Source organism: Heliangelus exortis, chromosome 9 (genome assembly GCF_036169615.1).
Source record: "Heliangelus exortis chromosome 9, bHelExo1.hap1, whole genome shotgun sequence".
Taxonomy (NCBI): domain Eukaryota; kingdom Metazoa; phylum Chordata; class Aves; order Apodiformes; family Trochilidae; genus Heliangelus; species Heliangelus exortis.
Window position 1 is genome coordinate 11,405,331 of NC_092430.1, and position 13,294 is coordinate 11,418,624.

Genomic DNA, 13,294 nt, shown 5'->3' on the forward strand with positions numbered 1-13,294 from the left:
CTGGCATACAGTGCGTGAGCATATGTATATGCCTTGGTGGATGGATTTTTCCAAGTTGATGTAATGGACAAGAATAGTAAAAGCTTTTTTCTTACTACATCTAGAAAGACAATTGATATAAATGAACCTCCACAAAAGATTGTTCTCTACTGGAGAGGCACCCCACACACCTTTTAAGTTATTTAATGTCCCAGGTATCACAAATATAATACATATTAAGATGGATTTCCTGACATCATTACAGCACTCTGTTAGGAAATACAGTAACTTGTGCTTTTTATTTATAGAGCATTTGGCCTGAAGGACAAGCAACATTTGTGCATATAAATTCTGGCAACCCTGCAAAAACACAGTAAGACTCAGCCTACTGGAGAAATAATGAAAATAACCAATATGTAAAACTTCATTTTTTTTACCCCCCCTGACAGTTCATAACTACTATTTGGCATCCTAGGAGGAATTATTTTTCAATTTAATTTCCTTTGAATGATATTTCCAAGTACAGACACTAATAGAAAATTGTAACTGTATACCATTTTGTAAGCATAGCTGCAGCATAAATTATTTTGACTTTCTTCTGGTTCATTCCGGGTACTCCAGACTTTAATCTTAAAAGTAATCCCTGTTTAAATCAGGGTCTGATGTCCATTTTTTAAGGTAAATGTTGTTTTTAAAAACTTCATGTAATGTATATGAAATAAAACTGAACTAAGCATACATAAACATATCCTTTCAGTTTAGTCAAATATCAAAAGTTATATTTTCATAGTATGCAAGAATCAAAATCACTTCATTTCGAATTGAGAAAAAACCTCCTAAAATAGAGCAGCTTAATTATCACAACCTATGAACTATATAGAATTTCCCATCTACCTCACCTTACCTCTAGATTCTGACATTCCTGAGCTGAGTTTGTAGGAAGGCCAATCCATCTGATTTCCTTCTTCTCCTTTGAAATTATGTTCATTGCCATCAGGACATTAAGAGCATCATAAACTCTCCTTCTAATATTTTTCTGATCATAAGCCTGCTAAGAAAACAATACAGCATTAATTACCACAGAAGAATTCAAAAAAGAAACTAAAGCTTTAACACCTGAGGGCATCACTATGAAGATAAAAAGCCAAAATAGCAGTTGAGGTCAGAGTGCTATTAAGACAAGATGCCTCCATCTGGACTACTGCTTGGATACCACAAGTGTGTTTGGTTGCACATGGGACCTTCAGGGCTGCTTGAAGCCCCTGTGCAGTGAATTCATCACAGTGAGTCTGTTACACTTAAAAAAAACCTGACAAGACCACATACAGTGGGTACAGGACTAACCTTTTAAAGAAGACAGATCTTTTGGCAGACTTCTGTGTTCTGTTTACACTTTAGAGACAGTTCAAATAATTTTAATTCTGTACTTCGAATTGCAGAGGGTGAGTGTTTATATTTGGGAAGTAGTTAAGCAAGTGAAAGAATGTCTGGAGTGTCACAAGACAGTGCAGAAACAGAAAGGACAAGAGCTCCATGACAAACCAGTTTTGTCATGGTATAACAAATTCCAACACCAAGTTGCTTACCGAGTCTGCAGCTAGGTGGCTGTTAGAATTTGTGAATTCTGATACCAGCTCATCAGCAACTTCATTGTATGAAGTTGTTCCTTTACGTTGAACTTTCTCACATACTTTCATTGAAAAATGCCTCAGACCCTTCCCATTTTTATCTCCTTTTTTGCTTCTCTTGCTGGAAGGAGAAAAAGTATTTTAATACACTGAATGTTATTAAGCTACTTTGTTAGACAGCAAAAGGACAGACAACAGGAATCAGGACTCATGACGTTATGTACTATGCAAATGAAAAAAAACCTGTTCTGCTTTGTGGAATCACTTCCTTGTTTCTTACAAGTTGGCAAAAAAGTTCACTGGAGCCCTGTGCCCTTTCTCAGTGATTTCTGCATTGGCAGTACTTGGAAACATGCCATTGGACAGATGCATAGAAGCTGGATTTGTAATTCATCTCCAGTACTTTCACCAAAAAAAGGCAGAAAATTACAAAGGGAATATGTGAAGAGGAATATATTCACAGGGAACATATGCCTGGAAGCCAGAGTTACAGGGAACTCTCATGTTTGTGCTTAAACTAGAAAGGCTCAGACATCCCTAGTTACAATCAGCAGAAACTACCTTAATTCTCCTTAGCATCCAAGTTTAATATCTGTGCCATTTCCAAGTCATCTTAAGACTGTGATGCAGGAATCTCATTCATGGGGAGAAAGTACATACTCATTATGATGCCAAATTAATAACTGGCAACTGTCAGGGTTATTTTCCATTCCCCTTCTTTCTCTAGAAAAGCAAGAGCTTAAATAACAGTGATGGAAAAACCATAAGCAATTGATTTTATCACACAGGCTAGACTTGGATCCCTGTTTCAACAGAAGCTTTTAAAAAGCTCAGCTATGTTGGGTTTTTGTGTGTTGTTTTTTTTAAAAAAAATTTAGTTACTGTTGTACAAGTTGTTTTGATAGTATGTGTCAGGGAGATTTATTATTTCACAGAAAAAGGCCTCATTCTGTCAATGGTAACAAACTAAGGAAAATACTGAAATACAAAAATGCTTTTCAAAAATTTTAATATATTTAAGAAATCAGAACGCTGGAAAGAAGGATGGAAGGAAAAGTGGAAAGGAACACCAGAAAATGTTTCAAAAAACAACACTTCTAATCCCTATGCAGATATTCCATTCAATAAGTAAACAAATAAACAACATTAAATGCATTCAAAGAAGTTTCAGAAGCAAAGGAAAAGATCATCTGTTTACAAGTATTTGTCACATTGAAAACTAGAACTATCCTGTTTCTAAAGATGTGTTTGCTTTTCACAACTCCCAGTATCATCTGTAACAGCAAATGTACTTATCAGTAAGTGATAAAGCAAAGAGTAATGAATGATAACTGCAAGGAGTAACACACAACACAGCTTTTATGTGGAGGAGTGAAAATGTTGGAAGTGGGAACTGGGCACCCATCTCTCTGAAAGACAGATCAGTAGTAAAACAGGTATGACTGTACACAGGAAATAAATGTTCACTTTTAATGTAACACTTACCTTTCTGAAAAATCTGATTCTATAAATTCTCGAGTCCGCTTTCTCTCCCTAAAAAAAGCCAATGCAAACTTGGATGAAAAAAACTTTATATATTTTGACCAATAAAATCAATGTATTTGGAGCCTAGCTGGGTAATAATGTTTGCTGTTACATGTTTATTGAAAGGGGAAAACAGCACTCACACAGCTTGACAAAATTTGAAAGGAGATGGTTAGGACTTCAGAGGTTGTCTGAGCTCACTGACAGACAAATTCTATTCCCAATTTTTGCCACACTTTGCCATGATTTTAGGGAAGCCACTTCAGCTAGAACTAGAGGAAATGCTGATGTGAGCTAGATAACCAAATCCCTTCAAAAAGGTGAAGCTGGGTTCCCTTGAAAATTCCTATTTAAAATTCTTCCATGTGTAAGTAAAATGCTTTTCAACAGAACATAGAATATATCCTATATTTTCAGGACACTGAATGTTTTAATATCTTTAAACAAAAAACAAGGTCAAACACTAAATGTTCATATTAGAGCTGATGAATACAGAGATAAAAAGAGACACTCTGAAGAAGCAGCTGACATGAATTCTACATATGAGTAGCAGTCCTCAGTCTCCATATTGCTGGATTTATTAGCTACAGCACAAGATGTATTCCAGACTTGCCTTTTTCTCTTGTAGCTGATGCAATGCATGTTGCTTGAGAGCTGTCAGGGTAACCTCACATTACCCTGCACTTTCAAAACCAGGGCTCACAGCAGATCCTTAGGCAGCTAAAAGCCTGACTGTGCTCTGGGGGGAGCTGAGCAGCACTGCTGGATCTGCAGCCATGCGCCATGGTGCCGGCAGCCCCTGTCCAAGGTGCTGAACAGCAAAACCTCACCCTGGGGCCCAACGGGGGGCAAGCATGGCAGGGAGCAGAAAGCGGTGCCCGATCTGTCACAAGATCAGGTATGGAGAGTTGATAGTGAACGTGCTCTTGTCTCATTTGATTTTGGAAAAAATCTGGAGTCTGTGAAGAGCAGTAAGCAATGGATAAAGCAAGGAATATGGACTTGAAGTCCTCAGGAACTGTCTGCAGCAAGGGCTCACTGCTTAGGTTCAGCAGTGCCACATTCTCCCTCACCTGTGTTCCTCAGATGAAAATATGACCTATTGTGTGGACTTCTGCCAGGATTGATACTGATTGGCCAATCTGGAGAGCATCTTAACCCCTTTTTATGGGCAAAATGATGATTAAGGCTCATTGGAAAGCCTGTATCTAGATTTTGACTGTATACAAACAGGACAGTGCTTCTCCTTGGTGATGTTGGCTGATGCACTGCAACTGAGGGCAGTCTCCATCATGGGGTTGGATGAAGCATAAGAAAGCTAATGGGTGCTGATCTCCCATTTACCAAGCTGTGAACAAAAACGGTAACTTTTCACTTCTCTGGCTGTTAAAAGAACGTCTGCTTGGCCTTCACATTTCCCAAAATTTGAAGCAACAAAGTAATCTTTGACAATTCCTTTTCAAATAAAATAAGAAGTGAATTCAAAAGACATCTCAGCAAAAAAACCCCACAAAACAATAATCAAGCTTAAAAGCTGTTAAGCTTTTGATTTTGTGGTGGCAATATAGTGATTGGGAAGTACAAGCCTATGACAGTCCTTGCTTACAGCATAAAAAGCAGAAAGACAAGGTACAAACATTATCCTGTCATTTCTGCCATCTCCTAGATGCTCCATTTTCCCACCTCTAGAGCTGGAAACATACTACTGACATTCATCACTGATTAGAAAAATTAACCTACATATGGAAATAAATTACTTCTTAATTTTCAGAGGCAAGGCACTGTATCTGTCTTGAGAAAGATAAGCTTGGCAGTACTGGTATTGAAAAAATAAATAAATCATCACATACTGTAAAGACCAGATTTTCTTGTAAGACATAGACAGTCATGCTGCTGTGGAATACCTCAGAACCCTGTGAAAACTTGTTGCTAATCTAAAAAAGTAATAAAAATACTACATTTATTACATTCAAAATTTTCTTTTAGCGTTTATACTTAGATGCCTCCTGAAATGTTTTTTACAGTCTCCCCCCTATTGGCACCTGCTGGTATGCTGAATAGCCACTTGGATACACCAGGAATTCAGAAAAAAAAAAAAGGTTGTTTTTTACTGGACTCAAAAATGTGTAACTCCATTTTCCAGAGAGAAACAGACACTGCCTTAAATCAAAATTAAAACTGAAGTGACCAGTGCTTGTACTTTGATGTTCATGTGCTCCAGGCATCAAAAGTGCACAACAGGCTGAAGAACAGATTCTTTTAGATGTGCAAGAACTAGAAGCTGTAAACTAACATTTAGATACAAGCATAAATAAAATATCAGAACAGATCCTCAAACATCCTTAAATAAAAGAAGAATCTTACCCTGGGACCCAGCCAGAAGTTTCTGTTATGTGTGTCTGTGTTACCATTGTTGGAGCTGGGTTATATGGACTTCCAATCAGAACACTCCCTGAATTGGTCAGTCTTTGTGATGTACTTATAATCTATGAAATTTAGAAATAAAAACATGGGTCTCTTAAAGAAAACATAGGTTAGCACAGCTCTAAATCCATACTAAGCACAGTAATGAGGAAAAAAAAAAAGATAATAAACCTCTGTGAGATAAAAGTTGCTCTTCTAAACAAATTATCATCAGAAGATCTTCATACATTGAAGGAATTACAGTGCTTAATTGTGCCACACTAATGTACTGTCTATATGGACAAGAACGAGGCAAATGGAACTAATCACTAGGTTTAGCAGTTAGGATCTGTACCTATATATGTGTAATACAGCTAGTATTTCTTTGAGAGTTGTTTCTTTGAGAGAATCTAGGCAATTTTTGATCCCTGTAATCAATAAAGTCTCCTTTGCAATTAATTTCTCTCTTCTTATTGGCTGTCTTTGGTACTAAAGACAATCTGAGCTGCAGGCAAAACATTCTCTGCAGTTTCTAGTGTTCACAAGTCTCAAGACATTCTGGCAAGCTAATAAGTCAACATTGTACCTATGGAACTAAGCACAAAGTCTGCGCAGTGTAGACAGAATTAACATTTATGCAAACCTGGTGAAATTGTATGTTGAACAGTTGTTAACAGTGATGGTCTCAACTTTTAAACCACATCTATGTTCATGCTTTAGGGTAGGTCACCAAGAAGAATTTATATAGTATTTAAAAGTGAAACAGTATTAAAATACTGTTTAAAATAAACCACATTAAATTATTTTGATTCAAGTATGGTAAGATTCGTACCAAAGCTCCTTGTACCATGATTTTACTGATACTTTTACTGATACTTTTAACCTTATTTCACTTGTTTAAGCTTTATTTTATTGTACTCCATTTGTTAGCAAAGTTTTGAGTACCAACTGTACTAAACTGTAGCTTCCTTTGCTACTTAACTTACCCAACACCCATGAAACTATACAGTAAATATTATGGTATCCATCTATATTGTTAAAAAAACCAGAAAAACGGCATCTGACAAGTTTCCCATTTCCTTTTAGCTCACTAAGCATTACTTCACATCCCTCCCAACACCACATCATGATTTTATATATATATACACATGTGTATGTATTTTTTGTATTAAAGACATGAATTTATTTTATTTATTTTTCCAAGTGGAGAGCTTGACAGAAACAAGAGAAAACAGAAATGCAGAAAAACCAAAACACAGGTACAAGCTAGATATTTACAGGTTGATAATGGAGAACAAAATATCCCTGGTTGGCTGCTTTACGTACTGCATACAGGCACAGGAAAGCAGCAAAAGCAGCAACTTTTTATCAACTTACTGCTATGCTGCCTTGAAGAAACATTTTGTGATAGAATGATTAATTTTTCAAAGGCTGCTTAAGGTTTAGCACTGGTGTGAAACCCTCATGTAAGTGAGAATTAGTAACGCAGTATTTCCATTAAACATCCATCCAATCCAGTCACCTTTTATATCAATTTCTTTCAACGCTATAAATAACCTTTATGTGCAGTAACCACATGGTTCTGTCTGCATTTGGCAAACACATGCCAGAGAGAAAAGACTAAATATTATGCATACTGAAATGCCTTTCTCCCCATTCCACCCTCTCTGACGTTTCATACTGTTCTACTCATGTCTTGTAAATCACTGATAAAAAAGTATCGTAAAAGAGTATTTTATAACCAGTCTCCTCATATTTTCTTGTGACAACCACTGCAATAAGCTGAGGTGGTAAATCATGTTTGGGTGTTCCCAATACCAACCTGTCCTCCATCTGTCTATCCCTTGGTGCCACCTCGTGGAGACGGACACCAGCAGCACGCTCTCTCGGAGCTCCCTTCCCACAGCAGCCAGACTGCTCGGGTAGTCTCTGCTTGCCGGGCACTTGCAGGCAGTAGTTGCGCAGGCACAAAACACCTCTCTACAGCTACTGTTAAAGCTACAAGTTCTTGGTTGCAGGGACACAGATGTCACGTATACAAATCACTGGTTCTTCAGTGTCATTTTAAAATTTACTACTGGAAGTTTGCTTTTACAAAAAAATTCTACACTGAGTACATTTCAGAGGACTAATTCCATCGTAACAGTAAACATTTTTTCCAGTGTCTTGCACTAATCACATAAATTCACTGCATAAAACAGAAAATAAAAACCTCACCCACGTTTAGCAATTAGAGCAGCTGTAGAATGTTAAATCCCTGTAATTAAGCACTAAAATTTTATCAGTAATACTACGGCTGTCACATTTAAACTAACAGACTGAATCTAAGTAAGCAGTTAACAAATACTAGTACACAAGAATCCAGCCTGCCAACTGAGCCAGTTTCACAGCTGACACAGCTCTACCCCAAGGGATTTGGACTGATGGTCACTGTGCAGCCAACAGCCCACTCCATGGGTCCTGGGGGCTGTGTGAAGGAACAGAAGCAGCCACAAGGACTGTAATCTACAGTGTTAAAGTAAAGCTCCGAAGCCCTCAGGGCAGCAGGATGTTGCTAACACAGGTGAGATGCCAAAGGAGGGCTCACATTCCCACTGTTAAGAAGTTACTGAACATTCTCTTTTAAATGGTCTGGCACGCAGCACAGCCCTACACTGGATGTCTTAGGAGGCCTGTGTTAATGGCTATTTAATAGGAAAATGTTTTCTGAATACAGACCTATTCTTGCAAAACAGCCAAATAAAATAACTTTAAAAAATAAAGAATAAAAATTAAAAATAAATAATAAATAAAATAGAATGTGTTACACCATGAAGTAGCTTCTTCAAACTCTACCTGCTGTAGAGCCTAAACTGTAACTAGGGGGTTCATTTCAGTCAAAAGCAGGGCCTTGAGAAGTCATCTAACAGAGTAGGAACTGCATTAACTGATTGCTCTCCCTTTCTTGCACTCACAAAATACATATTTTGTAATAGAACTATTCCAGTGAATTACTACAGGGCACATGCTCCAGCAATATTTGCACCAGCACTGATGCACTGAGCAACACTATTCTCTGGTAAGCAGCCTGTAACCAGTACTCCAGATGGAGAGCTCTACACAGGGGAGAACACAGCTTGGGTGGGGGTTGGCTGTAACGCTGGTGTCCATCTGTCCAACCAGGATAAAAAGCCAGTGAGAAACAGTAATAACTGATGGTGTGAAAAAGACCCAGCACAATTATTTGTAGAAAACATCAAATGGTTCCTGTATTCAAGCTAAGTGTTTGGCAAGTAGGCATGACGTTACAAGAAACAGTATTTATTCTGGGCACCAGAAAACAAAATCTTTTCTTAAAACAGGACCCAAAATTCCCAAAACAGCAATATGCACTCATCTATAGCTACCACTGGCAGAAAATAGCAGTTTTAAGAGATTAGTTTCAACAAATTAAACCTCTAGCAACACATGACACATTAACTCTTTGCCAACGATGGATATTTACTGGCGAGAACATGACTGAAAATATTCAAAGCATCAATAAAGTTTTTAACGAGATGTTTTTTCCTTAATACACTTTTAAGTAATAGTAAAATGTCAACTGGTAAAACTGTTTCAATTTCTATCCAAAGCCAGGAAGATGGATATTGCTTAAGGTCACATACAAGATCATGGTTGGGAGTGGCAGAATTCTGGCATGCCAAGCTTGCTGTGCCCACACCACCCCATCCCCTTTCCACCTGCATGGGACACTTCAGCAGCCTTTGCAGCTGAGGCAGGAAGCAGCAAGTTCCTGGCCCTGTTCACATCTTTCTTTTTCATGTTTCCATATTACATCAACAGGAAGCCATGCAGTGAGTTACACAAGTCAGCATCACTGGGATTGCAAAACTTACCATTTGGGGTCCAACATTCACATTGATTGGTCCTAAGGTTTTTGGCAAAATCTTGGTTGGGGAGTTGGTGGAGGGAACTGGTAACGTGATTATTGAAATATTACCTAAAAAGAGCAATAAAAAGAGTTTTAAAATTACTTAGTAACCTACGAAAAATGTTTTGGCGAATTTTGACATAATTTTAACATTCTGGGATCAGGTTAGCGTTTCTGTCTTTTTACACTGCAAACATACCCTCACATAACAGCCTCTAAGCCTTTTAGCAGATGTCACAAGGATACCTCACAAAATTGCACCTTCATTATTTTACCTTTAAAATGTCATGATAATACTTTTATTTCCAGAAACAACTTCCTCTTATCTAAGACAAAGAGCACACAGACTGCCATGCCTCAGCATGCTTACAATTCATTACTATACTTCTAGAAAGTCAACATCCAAATCCTATTTTAAAACCATAAGCCCACTTACAAAACATGTATCCATATATCTTCATAGCCTTTAACCATTCCTCATCCAACTATACTATATTCTGTAAATATCAGTGAAAAAAGGCTATCACAGCCCATACCTGTTCAGATAGCGTTCTACAATGCCTTTACAACTTAACCTGCAGTAACAGAAAACACCACTGGACATCAAGATAAAGCCAACCATGCCATTTCTAACCCACTGTGTTCTCATCCCCAGATGTTTATCATCTTTGTGATCCTGGACCACTTGCACCTCTAACTCATCCTGCCTTCTTACAGGGAAGCACAGCTCTATGCTAAGCAACTCTCAAGTGCTGCTGCTGCTGCTTCTTCTCTATTCCAAATGTATCTTGAAATCTTGATCGTTAACAAATAAGCCACTTAAAGTGGTAAATGGACACTGCGGCACAAACAGCTCCTGTCTCTGTGACAGTTTCAAAGCTAGACAGCTGGGAACTGATCAGTTAAATACTTCCCTCCATTCTTATTCAAACCAGGGAGTGACAAAAATGGATCTGGAGGCAGAATCAAATGTAAGGAAGAGACGTCGATGCCTTGGAATACAGAGGCAGCTTGGACCTACCTGGGGTCATGAGCTGTAAGGACAAGGAGTGGCTCCTGAAGAGCTACTTAAACTCTGCTGCACAGGCAGGCAGAAACTGAAGGCATGTGAGGTGACAGTGTCCTTCAGAAGAGCCCAGACACCAGCCCTCACCACCACCCTGCCCTCCTCCTTCCAACAGGAGCAGGCCAACAGATGGTTCTAGGCTACCCAGTGGTCTCAGACATCTCTTTTCCCTGATCATCTCTAATATAACCTCGTATAACCTGTTCTCCTCTGCTGCAAGAACCATGGTATTTTAAATTTTTTTTAATTTTAGTACACTTATGCTCTGCCATTAGGTAATTGGAAAACAAATTCAACAGCCTAACCTCTCAGTAATATGAAGCAGAAGCAACACAACTGATAGCAAAAGAGTATTTTGAAAAGGAACTACAGCACAAAAGTAGAAAAGATGTGGACATATGCAAAGCCTAAAAAAATCAACACAGATATGAGAAATATTTACAATTTGAGACAAGGATGTTCTAATTCTTTGTGTAAATTTTTCTGGCATCTGGAGAAACACTACTGCCAAAGGCAGATCTGTATCTGAAAATCTTCAGAAGCAGCTTTCTTTTCTATTCAAAAAATTGAATAATTTATTTAGTCACCTTACTCACATTAAAAAAATTTATAAAACTCACACACTCATAAATCCCTTTTCCTGTCTCTCTTCACAGCAAACAGGGAGCTGATTCAGTTATTGGCTGAAAAAAGTTAATGTGTCTCCCAATAGATCACACCAACACCCAGACTGAGGAGTCACATTTTGCAGCACCATCCTCACTACTCTTCTCTAAACGAGGAGAAGCCCAGCTTCCAAGAGCATGCTGTCCTGACCACCTCAAGCCACAGCAGCCCAGGTCCATGGGATGCCACTGCCAATGAAATACCTGGAGTTGGCCAGGACCACTCCCAGCACAACGAAAACATCACCTCAAACTGGAAAGTGCCAAAGAAAGCAGACACTTGCTAGGATGACTAGTTATATTTTACATAAAATTTTCAAGGTTAGTGCACCTGAAGAGCTGGGTCATTTTTGATGTGTTTAAAGGCAAGGTAGTACTTATAAAACAGCAAGCATCAGCAGGAACAATCTCTTCAAGTCTTAATTATAGAACAGCATAGAAAAAGTAGAAGAAGAAGTAGGTACCACACCTAAAAATATTCAACAGGTTTCTGTATTCAACTTCGAGCGGAAATATCACCAAACTAATTACATACACTTTATCATATAGCAACTGTAAGGGTTTTAAACATTACAAAATTCCAAATAAATGCCAAGTCTTAAGAACACACATCATTTGGGGACAAAAAAACATAACATTGATTTATGTGCCACAGAAAAACAGCAGTGCATATAGTGATAAGCTGATCACAGTGAGACCCATCAGCCTCCCAGTCACGGTAATCTTACTGCTTGGATGAAAAAGGTCAGAACTAGAATGATTTGTATAATAATACTCAATTCTTATATAATGTTTCGCAACAGCACTTTCAAAGCATAAAGAGGTCAGTGTCATTATTCCCATTTTACCTATGGAAAACCAAGCACATGGGAAAGAATCCTACTTAAAACTCTCAGAGAGAGGCAGTTACTGCAATATATACAGAACCACAAACTGAGCATGCTTTTCACTGATGAAAATTCAAAGTAAAAATCTGTCAGTGGACATATGTATGTTTCTCTTAGAACAAAGGCACTTTGCTCCTACCTAAACTGTTTTCCATCCCTCAGTCACAGTTATTGTTGCTTCTCTTGAAGAAAAAAGTGCTGCTATTCTTACATATTTAGAAAATTATGATCGCTACCTATTATTCTTCCTGGCATTTACAAAATATTTTTATTTGCACGCACAAAGAAAAACTCAAAATATCTTCAGCTTCAAGCAGTCACAGAACAAAGATACTAATGTTTATGTACGTGTGCTCACATGCACACACTAACCTTAAATTGTTATGTGGCATCCTACAGAGCTTAACTTCACACAAGCAACATGGACTCCTGAACAAATATGAAGCTAAAGAGGTCTTAGTGATTTTTCTTCTGTATAACTAAATCTGCTAGGTCTGCAGCTTATTTGCAGATATAATCAGAAACAATGTCAACCCGAGAATGTATAGAATCTGTCACAGCCAGTTTGAAGGAAACCATAGCTGATGGGAAGCACAAACCAACCAGCTGGGGTCACACACAATGTGAACATCAACAAAAAAAGTCTTTGAATTTTTAGACAAAACACCAGGGAAGTGCTGGTAATTTGAATTTCATATTCAGAGCTCTGAAACAAATGTCTACATTTTAAAAAGCATATCAATGAACAGCCATTTTAAATAATACAGCCTATGGCTTGATGGTAATGGCAAAAAAAAGATCAGAGTTGTGAAATATCAGAAGTCCATTAGGATATCTTGCAATAACGTATGTGATGTGTCCTTAGGCTCCTGTATCACTTTAAAACATAAATTCATCACCAAGGTCAAGATACAGTATTACAAAAACATATAAAAAACATGAGTTAAGATGCTGTAAGCCTGGATATATTTTCCTTGTATATTTCTTCCTTTTGTTTATTGCCTAAAACTTACAGGCTATAAACCTAACTTTAGAAAAATCCATAGTTTTCACAAGCATATGCATGTCTAGAAAGATATTAAAAAGAAACCTGTAGCAAAGAAAAACCAAGATGGTGCAGATGATATTCAGGTGTACTTCAGGCTTAAACCAACCATTACATTTTCAGTCTTTTACTGTTCAATTTGAGACAAATTTTATAAGTGCTAACAATTGCATAAATCTCAAAGCAC

At 37.8% G+C, this 13,294-nt stretch overlaps 1 protein-coding gene across 5 annotated transcripts in view; it reads right to left on the reverse strand.

Moving 5' to 3' along the window:
• The window catches only part of TFDP2 (transcription factor Dp-2), a 53,975-nt gene that overhangs the window by 18,555 nt on the left and 22,126 nt on the right, over positions 1-13,294 (reverse strand). For 4 of the 5 annotated variants that reach the window (XM_071752139.1, XM_071752140.1, XM_071752143.1 and 1 more), the window contains 5 exons: positions 9,410-9,513; positions 5,496-5,617; positions 3,093-3,140; positions 1,566-1,728; positions 884-1,030 (listed from right to left, as the gene is read on the reverse strand). In XM_071752139.1, coding sequence (XP_071608240.1) covers positions 884-1,030; positions 1,566-1,728; positions 3,093-3,140; positions 5,496-5,617; positions 9,410-9,513 — 584 coding nt within the window. The remainder of the gene's footprint in view (positions 1-883; positions 1,031-1,565; positions 1,729-3,092; positions 3,141-5,495; positions 5,618-9,409; positions 9,514-13,294) is intronic. The other variant, XM_071752142.1, reaches the window with a different exon arrangement.